Raw genomic sequence first — 27,500 nt, 5'->3', positions numbered from 1 at the left:
AAACTATTACAGATTTGTAACAGCAATCATCCAATGAGTTTCTTAAAACCAGCTATATGCTAATGCACTGAATTTATGCTTTATTTTATAGCTTACTCCTCCTCACACTATGAGAAACTACACAATGGAATGAAAGTTCTTCGAAGTCAACAGCCAGTTGTGACTGACTTCACAATGCCAGAACTTGACTTCTTGTCAATCTAAACTATATTGGTTAGCTTATCAGAGCTGAAAGAATGGTGCAAAACGTTATAAACATTTTAAAATTGCACTTTCTGAATTATTCTGATGTTATGCAATGTTTGATTTCATGACTTGTCTGAAATTAAAATGAGTAACATGCAATAAACAAAAAAGTGCTTAGTTGTTTGACTTCTCCAATTCTTTAGGATTTCAATTTTAAGATGAAGTGGGGAACAAGAACTTACCTACTTGGTACTTTGGGTAATAAGGTGCCATTTGTCCACTACTGCATGACTGTCTCTTATGCCTTTTTCTTAAATTTGTATCAGTGGTCTCCCATTGTGGACTTTTCCTTTTGTTTATTCTAGTAAGACCTTCAGAACTACCAGCAGGATTATCGTCCTGGTTTACACCACTACTTAATTTTCTGCTGTGAAACTGGCCATCCAGCTTTTCAATCACCTTAGAAGAATTAGATCCTTTAGATGTTTCCACTTCATTTTCTCGTTTCTTTAATGTATTTTGTTTAGTAGAATGGGACCTTAAAAGAGGATGTCTTTTTTCTTCCATATAGGCCTGAGTGCTTTTACTGTCGACAGCTTCAGGAGAATAAATGACATTATTTAATTTAAATGAATTGTGCTGCTCAATATGGTTGATTTTTCTCAGAAATATCCTACAGTCTTTAAAGGTTTTGGCTTTCCAAGTATTTTGAAACAGTTTATCTTGATTTTGTTCTTTTCTAACATTTTGCTGGCAATGAATTGTTCCATTTGCCTCTGAATGTGACTTAAGTATATTTGCTAAACCAGGATGTGGGTTAAAGTCAGACAATCCCATCATCTGTTCAACAAATGCATCTCTGGTTTCATTTTCAGTTGGCAAGAGGCTATTCTGAGACTCTACCAAAGTCTGAGTGGGCTGGATTTCTACTGCATTTTTCTCCTGCAGCTTGGGTGTTTCATCATTGGCTTCCCCACTCGTACTCTTAAACAACTGGCTTTGGCAAAACAACTGCAGATTTTTCTTTTTTGATTTCCAGCCTCCAGGAGCCTGATTATAGAGCTTTTTTGTTTGTTCCCACCTATCACGCTGCAACTTCTTAAATTCATTTCTTTTTAATCTGGCTAAAGTGAAATTACTTTTCATGCTTAAGACTGGAGACCTCACCATGTTATGTAATATTTGCAATTTCCCTGCTGGTTTTGAAGGGGAGGATAGTGCAAACTTTTTAAAGTGCTTTCTGAAAGGGCAAGTGCTAGGATCAGATTGTTTAGTTTCCATCTTTATCTCTTTAGTACTAACTACTTCTAAGGGATTGCGAGCATTTGCCTTTCTCACAAGAGAGAGAGACTGTGTTTCTGTAGTTTGCATAAACCAGGTGCAGAGTTCATTCATATTACACTTTTTCTGGAAAAGCATTTTTATAGGTGATGTTTCAAGTCCTACAAGGCAGGAGTCTAAAGGGTCTGACATTTCAGTATTACAGTCTCGTTCAATGGGATCTCTTTTCTCACATACACATTTGTCAAACTCGCTTACCCCCACTCTCAACCAGGTATTAGTCATCTGTTCAAATCTATTGTTTAGTTCTTCCAACAAGGTGTCACTTGAAGTGGAAGTAGGCCACCACCTGAGAGAGGGATTTGACGAAAAAATGGGATCTGATGATACCTCATTAATGGGCCCGAATCCACCATCCTTAAGATCCTTTTTAGCATTTCCTGGATTTCTCTGGTCTGAGGTATCCCTGGATGCTGTGCACTGATTTGATTGTGTTAGTTTTTCCTTTCGCTCTTTAGCTTTTTTCAAATGAAGTTTGTAAGATTTATGTAGTAAGGCACTTCTACAAGTGAATGGACTAGAAGATGCTAATGAATGCAAAAAATGCAGTGAAGGTTTTCTGTCTCTAGCAGAGTGTCTCGATGGAATTTCACGTTTTCTTGACACTGCTGTAGTAACACTGTGTGATCCATCCTCTCTAGAATCTTTCTGCATGTTCTTTACTTGACCCACATTATTGCACAGTTGATTTTTTCTTTCCTGTGATGTGCTTTTCTCTAACACATTCTGCTGTTGTAAAGGAGGCAAACCATTGCTGATGCTCACTTTTCTTTCCTGAGGTGAAAGTCTACTGACAGTCACTGATATGCCGGAAATTTTTACTTTTGCTGGCCTGCCAGGTTTTCGAACAGTGGTTAATGGTTTCTTAATCTGCCGTATAATATTGCTGCAAGGATGTGGTGATGCCAGATTACCCTTGATAGGCCTGACATAGTCATAACCAGAGACCTCCTTTTCAGCAGAAGGATTCTGGAAGGCTTTTACTGTTTCAGTCAAAGCATTTCCAGTTTCTGCATTGTGCCTTGCTTTGCTGGGATCATTGGCAAAATTAGAATCAATGTGTTGTGTGGGCAGAATGCTGATGAGATTTAGATTACCTTCAGAAACATGTCTCTTAGTTCTTCTTGACCTTCCAAAAACAACTGTCACAGTAATATTTTTGTTGCTGTTAACTTCTTCTATTGCTGCTGCATCAGACTTGAGGCTTTTACCACCACAGCTAAGTTCAGGTCTAGGTTTTGTGCTTCCACTCATGTCTACTTTTGGTTTAGGAGGACGTCCAATTGGTCTCTTAACCTGCTTAACTACTTGAGGACCTATTTTCTTTGGTCTACCAGGTTTTCTTTTGAAAACTAATTCACTGCTACTGCTTGATTTCTCCACAACTTCATCATTTTTTTTTGAGTCATTTATGTTAATTTGACCAACTGGACAAGAGCTTGTAAGAGCTTCTGCATAAATGCAGCTTGACCTCTCCTTAGTATCATTTTCACTGCAATCACAACCCTTGACACAGACTGCTTGTGAAAGGTCTGTGGCCTGTTTATCCAACAAAGGGTTTGTGTGCCCCTGAAACAAACAAAGATCTGTGCTTCCCTTAGTAGATGCAGCTGCAGATGTCAAGGTGTACTTGACTCCTTCATGACTGTTAACTTCTGAGACAAACATAAGCTTAATAGGACTAGAGTAGTTTAAGGGAGATGGGAGCTCCCCGGCTTCAGAAGTTACATGCAAGTCCCCGTTACTGGAAGCTGAACTGCTTGGATTAAAGGTCAGAGACTTCAAAAGGCCGTCATTAATTTCTTGATCTATAACAGTTTCTTGTGTGTTTGACGCAACACAGATTGCTTTGATTTTACTGCTGCTTGGCACATGTGAATGTGGAGAGAAGGTTTGTCCTGTGCATCCCATTTCGCTCAGAGTGAAAGGTAAGCCCCTTCTAGGAGCTGGGTTCATAACCTGTTCATAAGCATTGTCTTTTAATTTTTGGCTCATTTTGTAACTATCCAACGAGTTGCTAGTCTTCCTGGATAAGTTTATTGTATCTTCTAAACGCTCCACAACAACTTGCAGATTTGTGTCTCTTACAATTTTGCTTATATTTATGTCACTGCATCTTTCAGCATGAAGATTTTTATTTACTCTCATTTTTTCCAAACTTTTCAAGGACTTTTTTGTACTGGATGACTTTCTAAACATGATATTGTTTGTTACATACACAGAGTACCACCCAGGAGGCACAATGTTACGTTTAGTTCTACCCAAGATTTCATTACTCTCATCCTTCAGAGGAATCTGACCAGTCTCTTTTAAGGTTGCACAATCTCCTTGTGTATTTGGGAGTTTTGCCTGGCTGGCTGCAATAGCACTGTTTTCTGAAAGAACTAAAAAGCTGGAGCTGGTCTGAAAACTAGTAAGAGGTAGATTGAAAGACTCTGTTTGGTGTACTGGAAAGCACATTGGTTTGGTTTGGCAATTTGCGCATGGATTACTTTCAAGATGTTGCAAAGTCTCATCTCCTATTACAGTAAAACTGTGTCTTTTACTTGGATGCATTTTATCAATTTTTTTTGTAGATCTCTTTGCATTTCTCTCAGAAATTGACTTTTTTCGTACAAGAGTTTCATCAAGGCTTGCAAGCTCCCTCTTGATTTGCAAGGACTGTCGTCGAATGACTGGTGAGTCAGGAGAATTATACGTCGCAAATAAAGTTTCCTGACGCTTGCGAAATCTTGTCTGAATAATTTTATTTTCCACTTGTTTATCATGTTGGCGAAGTAATTCCATAAAGCTGTAATCACTTGCCTTAGCATTATGCAAAAGAGAAGTTATGAAGTCTCCTAATTTGACATCATTTTCTGGTGCCCTGTCACTGCTAGAAAGTTTTACAAGATTTGTGGCTAGATCTGTAGTGTCTATTGATTTCAACTTCTCATTAATGCGGTCCATTAAATCTTGAAAAATGGCAGAATGTTCACCTTTCTCAGAGTTCATATAACCATCATTGCTTTCCTGGTCTGCTGATCCCAGTGCTCCATCTGAACAATCAATCTCTTTTCCTTTGCATGTTTTACCCATATACTCAAACTCTCCTTTGCTTCCTTCAGCTGGCAAGAGGGACGGAGGCTGGTTGATGGATATTTCAAGCTTGTTGTTGTCTAAAGTTGGAAAGTCCATAACCATTCCTTCTGACAATTCAAATTCTTTACTGTGTACAGGTGATAGTGGAGGTGGCGATGGACTGCGAGATCTGTTTGAATTTTTAATGCTGCTTAAGAGGTCACAGTCCTTAGCTGAGTATGTACATGCTGCTGCTTTCCCAGAATGCCTGTTATAATTTTGCAACTGGTCAGCACAATACTTAGGAGAACTACATGCTTTGTTCACCATTGTCTTAATACATCCAATTGCTACAGCTTGGCATGACAAAGAATGGAAATCTTTAATACAAACAGACAGAGGTGGTAAACAAGTGTTTGGCCTTTGATTTTGTAAACAGCACCTTTTTGTCAGCATGTGTCCATTGCAACTGCAAAATGGAACGTGAACATCCTCTTCAGTAAGGGAACTGGGAGTTTCAGAGTGGACCAAATGTGTTTGCTTGCAACTGCAAACTATAGAAACATTTTCATCCTGTAATAGGAATTTTAACATAGCCAAAGTCTGTTGCCAGTGATATGAACAAAAAGACTCCAAAACTTTGTTTAATGTTGATTTTCCTTTTTCCAAATTAGCTGTTTCCTCTGAATTTGCATCAGCTGTTGAGCTTGAACTGAAAATGAAAACAAATCAAAACAAAATATAAATTACAGTAAAATACCACATCTAATGTTTGCTATAACGGTTAAACTCAAGCCTAAAAACCTGACGTTTACAAAACAGTTCTGTTCTATTCGCAGTTTTCAATCATACTTGCAAGTGTCACTAGCAATGATGTGCATCTTATCAGTGATAGCACTAAACTACCATTAAGAAAAATAATAATGAAAAAATTAAAGACAAAAAGAATAACTTGAAATACAGCTTCTTGAGCCTAACTATAATTACAACAATGTTAACTTTTTGGTATTTCAAACTATCTTAACTATTAATGAAAGAAAACCTCACCAAGAACCTGGCAAGCTTGGTATCACTCTCATTTCACTAACTGGGGCACAGAGAATGAGTGAGGTTCAATGTTGTGGCAGAGGAAAGAATGGATCCATCTCTCCTGAATCCCACTCTTTGATATTTAAATATTCAAGTGTACTGAGTGCTCTTCAGGATACACTTGAAGATATTTCTAAAGACATTTTAATTTCTATATTTAAAGAAAACTTAACAAGCTAACAGAAAACGGAAAAAAATAGCCTAGTGCTCTTTGCAGGTAAAATTTTCCCTTTCAATTTAAAAAAAAATGCAGTGGTGCATCACAAGCTCTTCATTGCAATGTATTAAACACACATGTGTGCACACACACAGATTCCTTAAACAGAAAAAGAGATAATAACCACTGGAATAAGTAATTTCCAAGATAAAAGCTAATAGCCTTTAAATATCCTTAAAACAGGGTAGGCCTATATCAAAGGACTGCTGAGCAGTTGTTCTCAAATGTATTAACTAAAAAAAAACCCCTTAAAAAATACTACTTTAACTATTTAATAATTTTCTTATAAATTATTAAAACTAATGTCACTACTTACCTAATCAATCATTTATACTGAAAAGCTGAAAATTTTCCATGGTAGAAATTAATACAGGTATTTCTTCAATTAAATACAAAATCCTTATGCTGGATAGCAACTATCAAGAGATAGTTAACACCTAGTTCAAATGTTTTACTGAAACCAATTGCATGAGCAAAAAATGTTGGAAAAATTCTGTTTTAGAAAAGTATGTATAGTTTAAACATATCACCAAACTCTGAACATGACACTAACTTTTTTTCCCTAATATTATCCCCTGAAATTTTTTTTTGTATTTAAGCTTGTACTTCAAAAAAATTTTCATTCTGATTTTTTTTACAACTGTACTGATCAATGAACAAACATATTTAAAATTCGACGTGCTATATTTAAATATAGTAACCTATTCATTAATTAAGTCAGACCCAAAATTGTAAGCATCAATAATAACTTCTAGCTTCAAGTTTCTTACTGGATGCAAGCTTATAAAAATAAATATTTTTATTGTCCTTGACATATTTTAAAATTTAGAGCTTAAAACCAGCCAACTGTGTACAATAATTTTTCATGGTTTTTTTCCTTCTCCTGTAATATTCAGTATGAAATGGTATACATTCAAAATCAGGCATCTAGATGATACTAACTCATAAAGGCATAAGATAATTGTGATGGTATTAGTTGCGACAATATTTAATTTGAAATTATTAAGTCTTAAAAAGAAAAAAACCAAAACCTCTTTGCACTTGCAATCTAAAATAAAACCCACACTATTCAAGGGAATGCCAGTGTCAGGATTTGACTCTTTTTGAAATACCACAACACTGAGAAAAGTCTGTTACTCCAACAAATGCAGGAGTCATAAGGTCTCAAAATCACTACACTTGTAAAAAGAAAGCTCATTCTAATAGTACAATTAAAGATAAGAGGTAATTGCCCTCCCCTCCACCATGATTTTAATTAATTTTTGAAAGGCTAGCTTTAAAAAAAAAAAAAAAAAAAAAAAAAAAAAATCAACATGCCACTAGGCCTCCACCCTCCATATTCTGTTTGTAAACCAGAATAAATTTGTTAAGTACTAATTTGCTAAAAAGATGGCTATAGCACGGTCTTTTTTTAGACTGAACTTTTAAACTAGTACCTTTCTATCTGTCTAGACTTGCGAGGTGTGTCTATAGTTTCACTGGAGAGCTTTAACTATAGAGGACCTGTATATGTAAGTGGTATTTAAAGTCTGTTCACTGGTGGAAGAAACTTTGGAACCTTAAAACCTTCTCGAAGGGAGTGACCATCATCCACAGGCCTCAAAACCTTTGAATTTGCTATGTGGAGATCAATTTGTTATATGAAGCAATATTCTGATTATCACAGACATTCTTCTAAAACAATTTCTTTCCTGATTATCCACCCTTGTGTGACATCTATAATCTGCTTTCCCTTAACATGAGTTAGTTTCTAAAGCTGACAGACAACAGACAACTTTCATCTATTCTACTGCGATAGCACCACAGTCCAAACGATCTTCCCAGTCCGTACAGACACATGGAGCCCCTACTCAGCCACCACTTGGGAGCAGAGCTTTCTACACAAACAAGTTCAAGCATTAAAGCAACACATTTTCCTTGAAGTGTCTCCCTGTAGAGATTTCAATATACTTAAACATACTAATTTTTAGTAGCTTTTCAATACAGCTATGGAATTATACTTCAGTTTCCTCTAAAACCTTCCTATACCTCTTTAAATTTGTGTTGCCACATTGTAGTTTAGATTATCCTCAGGATAGAAGGCTTAAGCAATAATTTCATAGAAGGAAGACCTATCACTTTGACAAACTGCACACTTCCTCCAAACCACAGACAGAAAGATGGCTGGAGAGAGTGGGCAGGAAACGGAGGGGTCAAGAGGTGAGAGGATCAATATGCACTGCTACCCCTGTACCTTCTGTATCGCTCAAGGTTAAGCATGGAATGACATTTCCCTTCTGGCAGATAGGGACAGTTAATAACATGGAGTGGGGATTTACTAGAGTCCAAAAATGGCACAAAGGCAACAATGTGATAAGGTTAATTCCCAGACTTTCAGGGTATTAATTTACATATAAATTACATATAAAGAAGTAAATTACATATAAAGAAGTAAAACTTGGCCTCCTCCAGAAAAGCTATTAGGGAAGAGCTCTATGAGAGGACTGCCAAAAGAGAACCTTCCCTTGTCATCTCAGCCAGAGAGAAGATAGAGCACTCTAGCAAGATCTGTACAGACCAGGAACAGCAACAAAACTGGAACAGAACATAATTTCAAGTACTCATACAAACAGAATGGAACTACTAGAGAAATACAAATCTATCTTACAGAAATGTTTGTTTTCTGACTTTATTAAGTAACTAAGTACCTCAAAAAAGCTACATACTATTTGTAATTTTTAGCTGCTAACCAAAGGGGGTGTTAGAAAATTAATTTTCTGATTTTGTTCTCATAAGTAATTAATCAATTCTGAGAAAAGAAAACATCCTTTCTTAAAGCTACTATTTCTGATAAAAATCTCATAGCAAATTAGTCATTATGAGCTTAATTTGTACAGTTCTTGGTCTTATGCCACTGCTAATCATCTTGTGCCTCAAGAATAAGTCAAATAAGTCAGTGTACAGGTTTTTGTTTCTTTTTTTTTTTTACTGAATGAGCAAATCAATCACACATCAGTGTTGTAAATTTATGTGCAAAAGCATTGAAGTGCTTTACTACAAATTACAACGTAGAAACACGTTAACTAAACAATTAAATTCATACAATCAGATTTAGGAATATAACAACACAAAGAAGAAACAGAATTACAGTACATTTACAACACAAGACAAATACATGGAATTCATTAGAAAATATTGTAATAAATAATTCATGAATTATAGTGCAATTGATTTATGCATAAATATAACTAATTGCCTAAAAATCAGTTGTTAACAAAAATCTGTCAAAAATCAAGGCAGCCACAGAGTTTTACTAAATTACTGCGACAATGGAAATACTGCAATTAAAAAACAAATACAAGTATTTGTACTGTAAACAACTAAAAAAATCAGTCTCACTAAAGTTAATATACAATTTAATATAAAATTGTCATTAGCTACCAGAAATGGTTTAAACAACTTTACTGAGCAGTAGTTCTAAAAACAGAGGCACTGTTTTTTAATATAAAATACTTGAGAAACATTCAAATAAGTAGAAAGCATGTAGGGCTTGCTTTCACCTTCATTTAAAATTCTGCTGAAAAAGGAATTTTCAGAAATTGTCAATTACTAAGTTGTGACTGGTAACTGAATTTACAAAACAGTTCAAAATGTATAATTTAAATGACATTAATGAAATACATAGGGGTTGGGGGAGGAGAATTTACACATTTCCCTGCCTTTCCTTAGTTGTGTAATTAAAATGTTAGCCTAATAATTAGAAACAAATAGTTCTGTTCTTTAAACACTTACAGGTTGAGTATCATCTATAAACTATCAAAAAATATTTTAATTACTATTTCTGACCAAAAAATAAATACAAGTACTAAAATGTTGAAAATTAATTATAATATTACATACAAAACTACTGAGTACTGTTAAGTCAATAGTAAAATGATCCCTGATTTTATGAATCCTGTTAAATTTTTGGTCAGGTCATCTTTTAAATGATATAAAAAGAGTACTGTCACTTGCCTTCAATATAAAGTTCTGACTCAAATTTCTAACAATGTCTGAGGAGTAGAAAACGTCAGTATGGTACAAATATTAGGCAATGTATTGAAGCCTCAGATTTTTGCAAGGAAAACTGTATAAAGACAGATGTTGAAACTTTTAATGCAGTTTTTTCAGCTGCATTTTTCAGTGGGGATATATTCACAAATTAATCTTTCTGGCCCACACAAAATATGGCTTAATTCTTTTTAAATGAAAGATGACCCTGACATCTGCTGTTCGGCGAACTCCTTATCAGGTACAGTTCTGCTTAAAATCATAGAATCACAGATTAAGCTGAGTTGGAAGGGACCCACCAGGATCACTGAGTCCAACTCCTGACCCTGCACAGGACACCCCAAGAATCATCATGTGCCTGAGAGATTCTGTAATATGCAAGTAAACCTTAATGACTGAAGAAGATTCAGTATAGATCTGAGAGACCAAGGAACTGAGATACTGGTTGTGCAGTTTCAAAGGATTATTCTGTTTTAAAGTGGATTTTGCCGTTTTTTAGCAGTGTTAATAGATATGGGCTGGATTTTGCCACCAGTATTGCAGTACGCTCTGCACTGAATTTAATGGCAAGTCTATCTATAAATAAATTACCTGATGTGGCCCATATGTATCTAATGTCCCATTTCATTTCTACAGTTAACAATTAATTAATACACATGGGAATTTAAGTGGGGAAAAAAAGTGTGCATGTGCACCATGTGTATAAAAGTCGGAGAGTCTTTTTTTTAATGCCAAATTAGATACACAGAGAAAAAATTACATGTTGAGAGGAAAAGGGCATTGATGTTCAGTAGTGAATGTATGAAGCAAGCCCCCATTCATATGTAGACATATAATTTTGATATTACATAAAAAAATTAAGTGTGATAAAAAGTCCAATGTGAATACTTTGAAATTCATGTAAAAACTGCAATATGAAGGTAATTGGTCTCCCTTAAATTCTATTAAAAGTTATGTATTTAAAATGAACTGTCTAACTTCTAACTACCAAATTTATAAAGAATTTATATTATTGAAAATTCAAAACAGCTTCACTGTTTCATATTTGTATTTCTATCAAGACCCTGAACTGCAAATTTGGTTATTAGCAAGATGATAATGTAACTTGGTATTCATTTTGATAAACTGAAAATGTTTTGAAATGTCACAGCAGCAAATACATTACAGTTACAGTGAGGTTTTTCAATAGGAGTGTGACACAATCCTTAAATAAATTTTAAGTAGTCATAACATCAACTAACCAGCACGTTTAAACAAAAAACCAAACAAACCCAAACCATTCTCAAGCTCATTCTGTGCACATTATGAACATGCTCTAAGTTGCATTCCAACTTTCTTTTTAAACCTTACAAGTTACCTTAATTGTCAAACTAAAAAGGAAAATTATGTTAAAGTTTAAATTATTTTATGCTCTTAGTATTCCATCTTATTTCATATTTAATAATTCTATAACTACAGTAATTTCTCAGATTTCATAAGTGTACACTTTGTAAACACCAATTTCTTTCTAAACCAACAACAAAATTTTCTTAAAATGATAAAAAAATGCAGTTTATGCCTGCTAAACACACATTTTTGTAATGAAATGTTTTTCTTACTTGTATTGGATATTTAAATAATGAACTTTTTTTCTTTCACAGAATCTACTATATCCTACTAATACTTCACAAATCCACTTCCTTGTGAGGAACTATCTTTTTTTTTTTTTTAATCCCTTGCTGTGTATAATCTGAGTTACTTACAATTTATTGCAAGTATTCTGTGAACTATAAAAGTCTGCTAACCCTTGGTTGTGTATTTCCATAATAAGATGGATAATTGAATGGGTAAAGTGGTTCTCCACCAATTAAAAATTATGCTTCACATGACAAATACTTGTTTTCCCAAAACATCTTTATGCTAGTGACTACTAAATAAAACCTGAATCTTTTCACCTATTTATACATGGATTATATTAAATACACACTATCAGAATTAAGTGAGCAACTCTATAATTCTGTCCACAGTGAAAACCCTGAATAAAACTATTTTTCAAAAGGCATGTATGTGGTTTTTGAACTGTATAATTTCACGTCTTCTGTCAGAGTGAGCATATGTATTTCTCACATAGTGTGTGTATACAGACATACATACACACACACAAAACAATTTGCTAACAATTATTCTACACAGGCTTGCTACTATTTTTGCAGCTGCCAGTCCCTGAATCTGTCATATTAAATAAGCCAGTATCTGGTAAACGGAGTTTCTTCTTCGGTGGAGTCTTCAATGTTCCAGATCTTTCTTTTACTTTATATTCTAAAGTGCTGTGAGGTACCCCATAAATTCCTTGTGCTTTGGAAACACTCATTTTCCCACTCATTACCATTGCAATTGCTTCTTCCATTATTTCATGGTCATACTGCCGATAGCGGCCACGTTTTTTTCTTGGTTGCTTATTATCTTTACGATCCAAACTATCTTCTGTATTTTCTGAGGTTCCATCTACTGTCCCGTTCTTAGCATTAAGACACAAAGGAGAGAGGTCCCCATGCAGAAAGTAGGAGTCAACACTTGAGTGAGTTACAGGTCCAGAACATTCAATTTTGTTCTGTTTAGGGAGGATATTTTTCAATTTTTGAAGAGCTGATCCTTCTAAGACTGAGGAGGTTTTAGAAACGTGGTACATAACATCCAGAAGACCAGCAGTATCAGACTGTGGTTTGGACACAGAACTTATTCTTAGCTGAGGAATTTTTAATTGTACAGTGGGACTTGAAGTTTCATATTGTAGATTTTCACTTTTTTCTTTAAACTGAGTGACCATTCTCTGTAGAGTTAACTGGTGGAGGTAACTGGAAGCTGTTGGGAATTTTAATTCTGAGGTTTCAAGTAGACTGAGTTTACTTTTTTCTGTGCGCTCTGCTTGAGCTCTTGCCCACAAGGCTACTTTTTGTAGGACTGCACAAGTTTCTTTACTGTCTTTAAATGAATAACTATCATTGAAATCTCGAGTTTTATTTTTAAAAGGTGCAGGCTTTCCTGCTGGTAAGGCTTCTAAGTGGAGAAGTAAAGTTTTTTGAGGTATGCCATAAAGTATGCCTGCTTTATTTATGTCCAGTGCTCCAGACTGAATGTCTTTCAAAGCTTTTGAGAGCAAACCATCTGCAAACTCAGCACTTCTTTCCACATAGTCCTCTCTGTTTCTGTGTAGTCTCCTGGATGGATGGAATGAAACGATGGTAAACTGATGTATGAGAGACTCTCACACAGCTATGGAAGGGAAGGGTCCACTCCTTTATTATACTCCTTGCTTCGGTAACATCACTGCTTCTGATACTTTTTAGCCTTTGAGATGTGGTAGTTAAATGATTATCCTAGCAAAAAGTTACAGTTCTGGTAGGACAGTGTGTCAAAAATCATACCGTGGCTTCTACAGCAGCCCTTCCAAGAACTTTATATCCTAGCTCAGTATTTGGTAATAGTCTCATGTGCTTGCTATATTCCCTTGTTCACATGCTTGCAGAGCAACACTGTTATATAATAAATTTTAATTATACAATTAACGTTCTGTTAAATACCCAAATCCTGAAGGAGTTTTTGTTAGTAGAAACGTGACGTTACCGCTAAACAAGTAATAAAAGAGTCAACCCCCTTATAGAAAATTTGCAGCAATAAGTACATAACTACACACAAACATCCCAGACTTACACAAAACTAGGCTTTCTACAACAAGAAGATAAAGTGCTGTAGTTAACAATCAAGTCCATCTTTCGCAAAATAAGACAAAGTTTTAAAAACTTCTACTCACTATTTACAGCTCACTAATTACAAAGCCATCCATTTTCAAACTTTTTCATATCAGCAAATTAATAAAATGCACTTTTACATCATACAACAAATGCTGCTACTGTAGTCCTATTTGTAATAAGTTACTTGCAAGACGTACAGGTGACAAAAAGGGTCCTGCTATGGCTAGTGGATGGGAGGATGCCAAGATCATAAAATCCAACAAAACAAAGCAATTCACTAATTTTGTGGCAGCTTTCAGCAGATGCAATAACGTTTTCCTTGCTGAATAAAGAAATTTAACCATTTGCCACCACACACCATAGTCAGAACCATGATGCAAATATAAGTATGATGATTAAGAGCTCTCTCTCACGCGCTTGCTGTCTCTCTCTATTAAGGAGTATTATAGGTAATAATCATTTAACTTGTTCATGTTAGTTGAAGATTTTGCATCTAATTATTAACATGGTCATTTTTGTCCAAAATTGAAGTTCCCTAAGTAAGTTCTAAAATAATTATTTGCATTTTCTTCTACTAGTCTCTTACTTCTACTGTGTTACGTAATCAATTTTCATGTAATTTTTAGTAACATGAACTAAAGTTTGGTGATTGTTCTGATAACTTTTCTTTAAACAGAAAAAAAAGGAAAAAAGACAAATGAAACATATGATATATACATAGACACACACTTATGAGTGACAAAAATTCTTTTGAAAGCAAAATAGGAACCACATGTGTGTGCCAGTATATACAGGTATGTTATGAACATAAAACCTGGCCAAAGAAGAGAAACCTGGATTGTCTTTTTGATAAGCCAAAGAGAGTCCTAAACATTGCTTACCCAGACACTGAGTTTTCAGAACACAAGGGATCATATTTTGGTTCTTCCAACCTTGCGCTTTTCTTTGTAGAGAGATCTAGCACTCCATCCCCTGCAAAGAACGAGTAGTGATGATAACAGTGCTTTTAAGGAAGATCTCAGAGATTTTGTCAGCAAATGTATTTTCACCTATGGCACAATTTTCAAGCAGCTACTTTATCCTGTAAAATTTCTGACACCTTGTTCCATTAATAGTATCAGCCATCAGCAAATGATTTTGTGTATTTGATTTGTCACCAAACTTTAGAAATTTGAGAAAAAATAAAAAGTAAACTCATTGAGAAATAGCAAAATTTAAAAGAACCTGTATTAACCAAACATGACTGCTTTCCTAAAAATCACATGTGCCTATATTACACTTTTTACTTTCAAGGCAACCAAAACAATGCACTTGATACTACAATTATTATTCATATTTACATTCTGTAAACAAACACACAATTCTGATGCTGAAGTTAAACTTGACAAAACTAAATCCTAGGCTTACAGGATAATTCAAGCTAATAAGGACCTCAGGAGGCCCCCAGACCAACTCCTGCTCCAAGCAGGGTCAGCAATGACACCAGACCAGATTACTGGATGAGCAGGTACCAGTAACTGGGTAACTTCCCAGTATCCAGTAACTTCCCCATAACTGGGAAAAGAGCTTGAGCCCAATACAGAGTACTAACACTTTAACTATACTTACTCCTCCTGCTACCTCCACATATATGCAATAGTATTAGAAATTAGAAAAAAGAAAGACCTAAAGTGGTCTGTCAAGTCACTGGTAAAAATTAAAATTCAAGATCCATACTTGGCTGTTAAAGTCTATGAAGTATTGAAATAGAAAAACATACTTTTAAAAAAATCAGTATTTAAAAAAATAAACAGTTAAAATAATCATTTTATTTTTTTTCCTTTAAAAAAAATCAATGACATGTAAATTATAGTTAAATCCCCTAAATATATTTAATTTCATACCTTTCTTCCTTGGTTCTCTGTTTCAAACTTGGGCTGTTTTGTGTGCCCGAGCTCTGCGAATTCAATTTTGAGTTTCAACATGTAGCTCAACATTCAACTCTATAATCACCTTTATACTACTCCTTATTGCATATACAGTGAAATTTTCATGTTACTGCCTATTATTTCTAAAACATCAACCAATTGCACATATTTTCCCACAGCCTCAGATGCAGGCAATGGTTGAAGCATCCAAATGCCAACACGCAAGTAAGAAGTCAAGAGAATTGTTTGGTAGCTCTCCTTTATACCAATAATGCAAGGAAATAAGAGTTCTGTGCAATAATCAAATCCAGATTTTTTGTTTTGGACTGCTTTTTGACTGTTCTTCCACAACTATTTTGTACTGTTTGAAGGAGATCAAAGAGAGAAAAAGTAACATCATAACTCAGCATTAGGGGATGAATATATATAAATATGCCCCTTGTCAAGGGTGCTTCTTTGCACCCGAATACATTCTTTTCAAAATCTTAGAGAAAGGATTAATGCTAACCAACCTTCCTGATGCATTGATATTGCAGAAGAAAAAGCCAATTAAGAACACTACAAAAAATTCTACATGGACATTTTGGCCTACCAGGAATACCCAAGCTCAACCCAAAGGCCCTGAGTCCCCCTGAGTCCTGTGGAACAGATTTCATGTGTTGTGCTCTGTCAGTCACACAAAGCAAATCTCCCTTTCTTAAGTGCTTGTGTGCTCCCTTGTGCAACAGTTTCTTTATCTTCAGTTGACACTCACAGACATCACAAAAAAGCTTAGATAACATCACTGGAAAAAAATCTACTTCAAAGCTCACCACTTATCAAGCAATAAAAAGCTAATTGTCTCTCCACCAATTTACAGAAAAAAAAAAAGGGCAAAGCTAGCAGCTAGCTAGATTTTTAGTAAAAGAAAGAACCCAAACAAACCAACAAAATCCAAAGGCTCTTGTAAGATTCCATAATGAAAATAATTTTCATTCCCAATCTTTCAGAACTGGCTTTGACAACACCAGGCTAGCAATCAGTTGAAAAATTACTAAAAGAACAGAGTAGTGAAAATTCTGCCTCCTGAATCAAAAAATTAGACATATTTTCAGCCTCTAAAGGATGTGCAGAACTGAATGAATTTGAGGTTCAAGACATTTGGTTCTTCCAATACAGCAAATTCAAATTCATTAAGTACATGACACCTCCCTGAAGACAATGCTTTATGGGAAGATGATACTCAGTAAAGAGAATCACACAGGAAATTTGATATACATGCAAAATACCAGATAGAGTCATTGGACTACAGTTTCTTTTTTTTTAGTCATTCCATTTGAATTTTTAAAAAAAGCAAATCAACCAATCGAAAAAAAAAAAAAAAAAAAAAAACCAAACCAAAAACCCACAAAAAACCCCCCACCAAAACCAACAATAAACAATCCTCACAGAAACCTACCTCAAAGTGGTAGGAAAATGAGAGAATTTGCTGTAAAGCTCTAAGACATAGTGAAATCCTACCTAATGAAAGGAATGTATATACACAGTTGAGATGTTCACTTTGGTACATCAGGTACAAAAAGTTTGCAAAGAGGCATTCTACAGGTGGATTATGAATCTTGGAAGCTTGTTACTTGCAAGGTAGGGACTGAGCCAGAACTTTCTATTATTTCTTACAAATCAATCAAAGCAGGTATTCTAGACAGGAACTGAATTGTATCAGGAAGAGAAAAACCACTCTGTAAGGTGGTTCTAATAAAAGACATGAAACTACTTCCACTCTTTAGATGAAACTATTTCCACTCTTTAGGTGAAGCCATGACTACTAAGAAGTGATTCTTCATTAAAAAAAGTATAAAACATGGGATAATATAGAAAAATACATTAGATGTTTTCAGGTTTGCCACTCATGGCCTTCTGATGCAGCTATTTTTATGCAAATTAAACTATTCTTATCCTCAGAGGAATGGCTCAACCTCTGGCCTTTGATTCTCAGCACAAGATCATCACACAAGGTGCACCAATACCAAGATGAAACTAAGTGTGATCAAAGTTCATTTTCAAAATAATCAGGACCACAATCACTTGAAACTCCTCCAGACTAGTGATGTTAGGGAAGCAGGGAGGGGAAGGAGAAGCAACAGAAACCAGGTCAGCCTTGAGTTCCTACAACTGGTATTTGATTTCTAAACTTATTTTTTTTCTGGGTTTCAGGAAATCTCTCATTAGGTATTATAAACTGTCTTATTAGATCAGTTAACCCATACTACTCAGTCCTCAGCTGTGGAAGGGGCTAACAGCAGGCCTGTTAGCCAAAGAAGCTGAGAAGCAAGAAGAAGCTGATAAGGAGCTCTCTCCAAGGCTGTAACCAAGGAGACCAAGAGAAGTGAGGAACTGAAGAAAGATAAGAACTTTGCAGCTGGATGAAGTATTTTTAGAAAGTTAGTTCAGTCACCGTAACTTTTCACCAATAGAATTATGTTGATTTATTGTGGCCAACAGTTAGGGTAGAAGAAGCATAAACAATTGGAAAGTGTATAAAAGGTCAGCCATGTTCAAGAATAAAGAGTTGCCATCTGAGACTGCTTGTGGTCTCCGCTTTGTGTCGTGACCGCCTCGACAGCGACACTCAGCCCCCAAGGCAGGGGAGTACTCCACTCCTACTCTGGAAGAGCACATCAGCCTGGCCACTACCTGCAGCTCTCCTGCTCTCCTAGCAGCTGCTGTCATTGGCTTAGGGATCTCAGAGATTTATCCCTGCCTACTCTAGCTTTAGTTTCTGGCCTTGGTTCTGTTAAATCTAAGGCCCTTTGTGAAACCAGTGAGCCATGACCTCCTGTCACAGCAGTTCCGATGTTTAAGAACAGTTGAGCAAAACCTGCCTGTAACCTGTCTCTTCCTCTAAGAATTTTCAGAGTCCTACCTAATTTTCATACAGTGTAGTAAATAGCAACTCTACCTTATCCATCCACAGGATAAGGGGTTTTGTAGCAACAAAACAACAGTCTTGTCTTCAGTATTTTTCCTGATGGTGCCTTGCCTTTGGCTGGCTATCTTCTGTGCTTCTGAACACAGAGTTTTCAGGAAACAGTGAGTAGGAGCACCAAAGCCTTTTATTAATCCTTAACTACCACTTTGAGTAGCCCCTTTTGACTTGAAGTGCTATTTAGTAACATAAAAAAATGCCAGATGAAAAGTATATGGCCATACATAGGGTGATCAGGGCACAGTCCCGGCAGTATCTGTGGGACGGGCCAGGGGCTGCCCTGTGTTGGACACAGATGGCTGGCTCCCAGACCTGCTGCAGGGCACAGCTGAGTCCAGCAGCCACTTGGGCAGAAACTATGGAGAACTGTATTTAAGAAAGGGGGAAAAGTGCCAGATGGACACAAAAAGTGGGAACAAAAAGAATGAGAACATGTGAGAGGTAAGTCCAGCGGCAGAGAGAAACCATTAGGAACAGACTGTGGACAACCCACACCCAATCCCCTTGCACTACAGGGGTGGTGGTGATGGTCACAAGTGAACATGAAGTGAAGCTGAGACTGGGAAAGGAGGTAGGAAAGGCAGTGTTTCAATGAATTTTTGTTTCTACTGCCTGAATTAATAATGAAAAAATTATGTTAATAAGCAATAATTAGAATTATTTTTCCCAAGCAAAGTTTCTTTAGCCATGATGGCAAGTGGTAGTAAGCAATGACCATGTCCTTATCTCAACCCATAAGCTCTCCATTCTGCTCTTCCCATTTTCTCCCGTGCCACTGTGAGAGAACTAAGCACCAATCCATAGAGTAAAACCAGGATATCAAGAAAAACAAGTTTATTTTCAGTAAAGTTTGGAATTCTTTCAATACACTGCCAGCTATCTTTTGACATCTTGCAATCTATGATGGCTCAATGAAACAAGGGAATTATGAAAATTTTCTTGCATATTTTGGCTAAGCTTACACAGTATCAGTGTGTGGTTCTGGATATCTTGGTTTCAGAAGATCCAGAAACAAGAATAAGCTTGTGCAGCTAAACCAGCAGATTATATATTGGTACTGCTTCTACTTCTGACTCCTAAAGTCACTTTGCTTAGAAGCTTGAGAACCATCAACCCTCCGTATCCACCAAGTGAAGAAGCCTCTGCATCACACTTTGCTGCAGCTAGGAACATTCCTGAAAGAGCTCAGCCCCATGACTGCACAAGGAAATAAGTTGCTGCAGGATATTCCAACACTGTTCCTTACTCACCATTTCATTCTGCAAGGATGCTACTTCTTCACTGGCTTAGTTTAGAGGAAAAGCAGTATTGCAAAAGCACACAGTAACACCCCACCTTTCCAGTGCGTGGAAAACAGGTTTTGTTTTGCTTTACAGGTACCTGTTATCAAGGCCTGGACAACTCTAAGAGTTACATGCATTAGAAAAAGGAGCAAGATACAGGTATTTTTGGAGACAGCTAACTGACTGACATTGAACTGATTGCCTCATTACCAGCAAGATACACAGGAATTAAAGCACCCTGCTAAATTACCACTCTTCCACCTACAGAGGAAAGCAGAGCATGCTCTGGGACTCCACCCCCAGTCACGGGTCAGCTGGACATACCTGGATACCAGTGTTTAAACTCATACTCAGTACCAAACGCTGCAGTTCCAGAGGTGCAATGGGTTCACCTTGGCCAGTAGTTAGACCCCAACTCAGCCCCTCTACCACTCCCTGTCCTCAGTGGGGGGCAGGAAGAAATAAGATGAAGATCATCAAGATAAATACAGAGAAAACATTTGTCAATTACCACTACAGGCAAAACAGACTCGGGGAAAATGAATGTATTGCAAGTTAAAACAGATTTGGATAACGAGAAAAAGATAAAAATTAAAGCACCTCCCCACTCCTACCTCTTCCCAGCTCCTGTGCTCCCCTGCAGCCTGGTGTGGGCAGAGCTGGCTGAGCCTCACACAGCAGCCACACAAGCTTCTCACAGATGCCACCCTACAGCCCTCCCCAGCTACAAAAACCCTGCCATGTAAGCCCAAAAATCAGGGCTATCAGGTCTGGAAGTATCAGGCCTAATTTTTTTTTGGCTTCAGAGATGGCCTCCAGAGGAAAGTAGGAAGGTTTCTTTAATGGAGAACTTCAGTGGCAGAATCTCCTTTCAGTGCTGAGCTAGCACTTAGCTTGGATCTGCTCACTGCTTTGAGTAATCTGGAAAATAAAGTTTACTCCTGCTTCTCAAGCCCAAGAATCACTCTAATAGTAAAGGAGTAAGATTGTCTATTTAACTAGTTAGATCATTCATTTCAAAGATAACTACTGTAAATACAAAGCACCTACCTAGGCAGAAAGTGAACCTAAAGAATTTATACTTGTATTATTATCTGCTGAACAGGATTTGAATTAAAGATTTCAACTCTGAGGATCCATCAAAGCAATTTGAACTTCCTCCTGTTACCACCACTTCATTTGGAAATTTTAATAGGAATTACAAATAGCAATACTAAAGAGAGTTGCATGATTTTTAAAAAACATTACTAAGAATGGAACCATGGTACAGCTTTTAAAAGTCTCCAGACCAAAGAAGAATACTACAATGTTAGAGAATTATACATTTCAAACAATAATCCAATTAAAAAAACCTTCATAATTCCCTATCATAAGCACATGACACTTTATTATAATCAAGCTGTCTTCAGGAAAAGCATAGAACTGAGATTTGGGTGCAATAATAATACACAGCCCCTGACAAAAGCTAATTGAAATAACTTTTTCATGAATCTTTGCACTTAAAACACAATGTAAATAAAAAGAGCAGGATGACATTTTTAATCTTGAACTTATTTGCTCGTGTTGCCATCACAACAGTAAAAAGCTAAAATAGCTCAAAATTAACACATTCATGGAAAACCAAAAGCACAATACAACTTCCTTTGTGGGTAAGATGTTCAAGCCACCTTTCTCCAACTACAGTCTTATTTCACTATTATTTCTCATTTCAGCATCTCTGAATTTCACAGCAAGATGTTACCTTCAACATCTAAAAAGCACTCCAGCAAACATGGCAGTCTAAGTCCTGAGACTCCGCAGCGTCTTACATAGCTTAATGTGTAACTTGTACACTGTGTGTGCTGAGCAACTCTTTTAGATTTAGGTGTTTCACCGAAGGTGCACAATTCTAAACTTGCTCTTTAGCCTTACTATAAGAAAAAATCCAATGACATAAAAAGATTATTTAAATAACTCCATTTCTCTGTATTTTAGATTTTTCTTAGAGAAAAGATCAATGGATTTTAAGATAAGGGTGGCAGCATAACTTTTCTTCCTGTCCCTGCCTTGCCCACCTCCTGCCTTCCCTTTCATTCCTCAAAGATTTATCTGGGCTCAGCAATGCCCAGACCCTGCCTTTGGGACTTTGCTCCTTCATGAACATTTAAGACTAGTTATTAGTAATCAGCTGCTGAAGTAAGCAACATGCTATAGTGCTGATATGAGGAAAGTATTTTTTTATTGCTCTTGCAAAAGAAATGTGCTTCAACCTAGGCAATTATATTACCTCTAAAATCTGTAATTCATCTATAGAAAAAGCACAATAGGTATTTTCTCAGGATTTAAATCAGAGAGTATTTACTAAACCCTGGTATAAACTGGTTTCCACTGACCATTGACCATACAGAATAAAGGCAAGAATTCCGGGCTTTTTTGTTGTTTGGTTTTTTGGTGTGGTTTTTTTTTTTTTTAAACAAAAAAAGAAAAGGATGCTTGAAATTTAGTTTAGAATAGGTATATTTATCATGAGGAATCCATCAGAGCTCCCTGCCCCCAAGGATCTCTAATTAAAGACTATATCATAAGGTACACACATACCAAATCTGCTAATGTATATTAAAACAAACAAACAAACAAACCCCCCACCCCAAAAATCAAAACAAAAAAACCTTAGTTCTGGTTTCTTTCAACTTTTTTCATATGGTATATGACATACAGGTCAACTTTTCCCTTTGGTCTGAAATATTACAAGATTAACATAGACCCTGATATCTGTAAAAGACAAAAGCTGCTTTCAGTTGCACATGACAGTCACAACCCTTCCTAAAAACTGCTGCTAATCCAAATCCGGTTGAAAGCCCAAAACACTCTCGTGATTATACTGTTATCAGTTTTGGATAGCAATATTCCTTGAGGCAAATAAATTATTTCCTTTTTGTAAATGATAGTGAGACAGACTATTTTTCTAGCTTTACTCTCAGTTAAGAAAGCTGCACTAATCAGTAATGATTAAGGTATGAAGTATGGAAATTTTCTCCCAGAGTAATATTCTCTTCCCATCATTCTAACCAGCCTGTATTTAAAGAATCAAAGTGTTCAAGAGCTGACAGAGACTGAGTGACATTTGCTCCCTAAAATCCCAGGATCTTTTTCTCTTTTCTCAGGCTTCTTGACAGCCATTTCTTCAAAAAAACTTTTGAATCACTGTTACCTGTGACAACACAGGTAAGAGGACTTAGATTCAGTTTTCCAAAGCTGAGAAATTCCAATGCCACTTATTTAACACAGGCACTCAGAAATCAAAATGCTTATCTACTAACACACTATATGAAAAATGTTTCTATTTGACATGGACATTTATTTTTCAAGGGAATAAGACACCATAAAACGAATAAATGACAGCAAAACACAGATTATCAGATATAGAAATTTACCTTGCTGAGTATTCTGTTCTTGAGTTCGATTCACAGTGAGGTCTAGAGGGCTATCCTGTTCTTCCTGAAGGGAGTTTTCCGTTTGGTTCATTTGGATACTTTTACACATCAGACTTGGTTCAAATGATGAACCATTTCTGTTCTCTTGAATTTTGCTACTTTTTGAAATGTACTCAATCGCAAACTGACGGATCATTTTTTTCATTAATTCCTGAGCAACTAGGGGAATGTTAGGATCACAGTTCTGAGGAAGATCTAGAATAAAAAACACAGGCATTAGATATATTAAGAACCAAAATTAATTACTTTTCTTATTTTAAATACTTCATATAAGCACACAAATGTGTTAAACAAGTACATGTGTAATGAGCATATTAATTCAGATCTCTATCAAGTTTTTTTAATGAGCATTCCTAACTGGAAGTCATTTAGGGAACATTTAGCACAGATGATTAATTTTTACCTTACTCCTCTGTCATAGTATGCAAGTAAGAATATGTGGGGTTGCATTACAAAGTGGACTCAGAATCTGTACTGCTGGCAAATAAGTTGAATTTTTATTTAGAGACTTCATTTTCAGTTTTGAAAAGAAAGTATTTTGAATACAAACCATGGAAGTAAAATATGGATTAATACAGAAAGAAGTTACTTTCAAAGAACAACCATAACAAAAATAATTTTAAAGTGTAGTTCTAAAGATCAGTCCTCTTCATAACATAGAACAGTGGGACTTTTGAGGAACTGGTTTTAAAAAGAAAAAAAAAAGGCAAAAAGATTGTGTTCCACTCTGAGATTATAATCCCCATTGTAGGTTCAGGATTGAAATGTCAGAACTGATATGACGCTACTTGAAATGTCCCATACCATTTGTAGTAATACAAGCAATTGAATACAAACAAAGTTTTAAGCTTTTATTGTAAAATCTTACAGGATTTTCGGGACATTTTCAAAGTGCTAGCAATAAAACACTTGGAAGAAAAGCTTTATTTCCTATTCTAAACAAACTACATCCTATTTTTTGCTTGTGTATGTAACATTTCAATGAAAAGAAGTATCTCACTTTAGAAACAAACAAACAAAAAAGGATCAAATGTCATATATATCACTTTATCTTAATGCTCCCTTTCAGCTAGAAAAAAGTAAAACCTCTTACTAAAAAGCATGGCTGAAACTGTAATTGTGAATCAACAAAAAGAATCCTAATAGAAGCAACAGAAAAAAAATAAAGTGCAACTTAGCATAAATAATGTAATTAAGAAACTTCAATTAAGCTGTGCTACTGCACTGATGACTGCAACACACCATTTCACAGGACAAGTACAATTGACCATACTCAGAGATCTGTGTTTTCCCTTAAACTGGCAGTAGTAGTACTTACTTCACTACCTCACTCTTCCTTCTTCCCTTCAACTCTACACTCCTTTCCACACAAATATCCTTTTTAATATATTAACAACTACCCATCCTTGAGTTCACAGGTAATGAGTGAAACAGTTTTCAATCAAGAGGGGAGAGGGATTTCAAGCAAGTGTGAAAGCAATGAACAAGAATTAGCTTTTAGGTGAGCTCTGATTGCCTGGAGGAAATACCAAAGGACATGGTTCCGTAGTTACTGGGATAACAAAGTTAATCTGAAACAAATAAAACAGAAGATAAACTGAGGGGTTTTTCCATGGAAGGGAAGAAACCGAAAGGGCTAGGTTGGGTAGATGTTTGCATGCAAAGTGTACATGTTCTAATAGGAAGTTTGGAGGATCACAGCATATTTCCTCAAGCATTTTATGCCAATGAAGCTTTATCTATCAACTATCAAGAGAGTGACTGCCAGCACTGATCAAGGAATGCTACTCTGGTTTAGGATGAATGCAGAGAAGATTTTTTTGCTTGTTTATTTCAGGTTTATTTAAAACATATTCCATTTTGAGAATTCATTTTCACAAACAGAGCATTGCAAAGAATTACAAACCTGCAAGCATGAGATCTGCTGCCTATAGCACACGAGAGGGCAGCTGACTCACTGCTCAGATGTTTCCTGTCAAGACTTTTTGGCTGGCCTCTCCATAGTGCTTGATGAGGTATGGTGAAGCTCCAGCATTTTTAAGACATCTTGGTTTCAAGAGAACTTACCCAAGGCATGACAAAACAAATCTGCTAGTGGTTAAAGCTCTATCTTCCAACAATCTTTCAACCAGATCTCTACCAATATACCTAAAATTGACCGGTGTTTCTTGAAGAGAGATAGGAGGTGAAATTCTAAATGATGGAGGATACCTACAAAGATCTCTCCCCACTATATAACCTCCAGTCACAGCAATATAAACAGAGTATACCTAATTCCTGATTCCTAAAGAGAGAACGCAATAAATGTTCAACTGGAGTTTACCATCCTACAGACACACTTAGAAGTAAAGAAAAAATTCAACAGATACTGGAACACTAAGACAACAGATGTAAAGTACCAATGGACATGCAAAATACAAGAAAAGAATACAGAAAGTTAAGAGATGAAATTAAATAACTGAATTATCTAGGAATAAAATTGTTTGCATGACAGGGAAATGGCAGTTCCAGACAATGAAATCTACTGATGAACAGCTTAGCTTCAAAAGCCAAAAATTTGACTGCCTGTAATCAGAAACTCATAGAAAATGAATTATGCAAAATATTATCAAGACTGAGTAGGGTCTGGAATGACCCTACTTATACAAAACAAATAGCTTGTTGCATGCACACAAGAAACAACTTGACAACTTCTTCTTGACAACTTCTGGGTAACAGGTGATCATCAGTACAAATGGGAGAATTATTTTACATCCTAATGTGATCTGTCCCCTTAAAGAAGCAAAAGACCAGAGAGTACAGGGCACCTACCATTAGCAGGAAAACACAACAGCCTGCAACAGATTTCTCCTTATTAATCATCATCCCCTGCATCAATTATTATAAAACTGCCATTATTACAAAACTAATTCAGAGCTGTCAAGTTTTTACTGCCTTTCTATTCCTCTTTAGACTCTTCGCACCAGTAATAGTCAAGCATATTTGCTTTTAGACACTTGCAGGAGAAGTCAGCTTTTCCCTTAGGAGCAAAGTCATCTTTTACCTAGACAGACTTATAAAGGATTTATTTTTTTGTTCTTATAATAATTTCTTTAGAATTAGTTTAATTTTTTTGTAATGATTTCCAAATGCTCCCTATGAAGAATAAATACTGCAGAATATACATTCAACTGCTGCAGCTATTGGTAGTTCACAGATTTTAAGTTATTTTACTCTAAAAAGTAACATGATGAGGGGGTGGTGTGTGTGTATCTAAGAGCATATACCCTGAAAGATGGGGTTCTGGGTTGTATTTGAAGTCCTCTTGCTGCTACATGCATATTCAAGCAAAAGGGTTAGACTCAGGTAGACTAAACTTATCTGCCAAAAATGCAAATAGTGTTGCTATCATATTGACTGCTCTGTAATGCAAATCATTAACGTGTAAATCATGGTGGAAGTACCTTGGGAAGTCTCTATTAAAACTGCTTATTCAAGGTAGTCATCTTTGAGGTCAAATCAAGTTCCTCTGGATTTTACACAGTTAGGTAAGGAATACTTCCATGGATGGGAGACTCTAGAACCTCTGGGTGGCATGTTCTACTGCTTGCCTGTCCTCATTTTTCCTTATATTAAAAAGAACCTCTTATTTCAACTTGTTTACAGTCTGTCATTATCCTGATATGCACCACTGTAAAGACTTTGACCCTGTCTTAAAATTAGAATATTCTGAGTTGAAAGGGACCCAACAAGGATCATCAAAGTCCAGCTGCTGGCCCTGCACAGGACACCTCCAAGAGTCACACCATGTGCCTGAGATTATTGTCCAAATGCTTCTTGAACTCTGTCAGGCTTGGTGCTGTGACCACTGCCCTGGGGAGACTGTTTCCAATGCCCAACCACCCTCTGGTGAAGAATATTTTCCTAACATCCAAGCTGAACTTTCTATAGAACAGTTTTGGGACTTAGGCTGACCTCAGGTCTTGTCACTGGTCACCAGGAAGAAGAGATCAGTGCCGGCCCCTCCACTTCCCTTCAAGAGAAAGTTGTAACTGCAATGAGGTCTCTCCTCAGTCTCCTCCAGACTGAGAAAGGCAAGGGACTTTCAGCCACTCCTTGTATGGCTTCCCCTTAAAACCCTTCACCATCTTTGTTGGCCTCCTTTGGACACTCTCTAATGTTTGATGTCTTTCTTATACCGTGGCACCCAAAACTGCTCCAGCACTAGAGGTGAAGCTGC

At 36.3% G+C, this 27,500-nt stretch overlaps 1 protein-coding gene across 8 annotated transcripts in view; it reads right to left on the bottom strand.

Annotated features, from left to right (window-relative positions):
• The window catches only part of LCORL (ligand dependent nuclear receptor corepressor like), an 81,736-nt gene that overhangs the window by 16,770 nt on the left and 37,466 nt on the right, over nucleotides 1–27,500 (bottom strand). For 3 of the 8 annotated variants that reach the window (XM_050973424.1, XM_050973425.1, XM_050973426.1), the window contains 3 exons: nucleotides 23,222–23,476; nucleotides 14,535–14,625; nucleotides 429–5,299 (listed from right to left, as the gene is read on the bottom strand). In XM_050973424.1, the coding sequence (XP_050829381.1) occupies nucleotides 429–5,299; nucleotides 14,535–14,625; nucleotides 23,222–23,476 (5,217 nt within the window). Of the gene's footprint in view, nucleotides 1–428; nucleotides 5,300–8,864; nucleotides 13,120–14,534; nucleotides 14,626–23,221; nucleotides 23,477–27,500 lie in introns of those variants that run through there. The other 5 variants (XM_050973428.1, XM_050973427.1, XM_050973429.1 and 2 more) reach the window with 5 other exon arrangements.

This window comes from Serinus canaria, chromosome 4 (genome assembly GCF_022539315.1).
Source record: "Serinus canaria isolate serCan28SL12 chromosome 4, serCan2020, whole genome shotgun sequence".
In the NCBI taxonomy this organism is placed as follows: domain Eukaryota; kingdom Metazoa; phylum Chordata; class Aves; order Passeriformes; family Fringillidae; genus Serinus; species Serinus canaria.
This window is presented reverse-complemented; position numbering and strand designations above follow the sequence as displayed.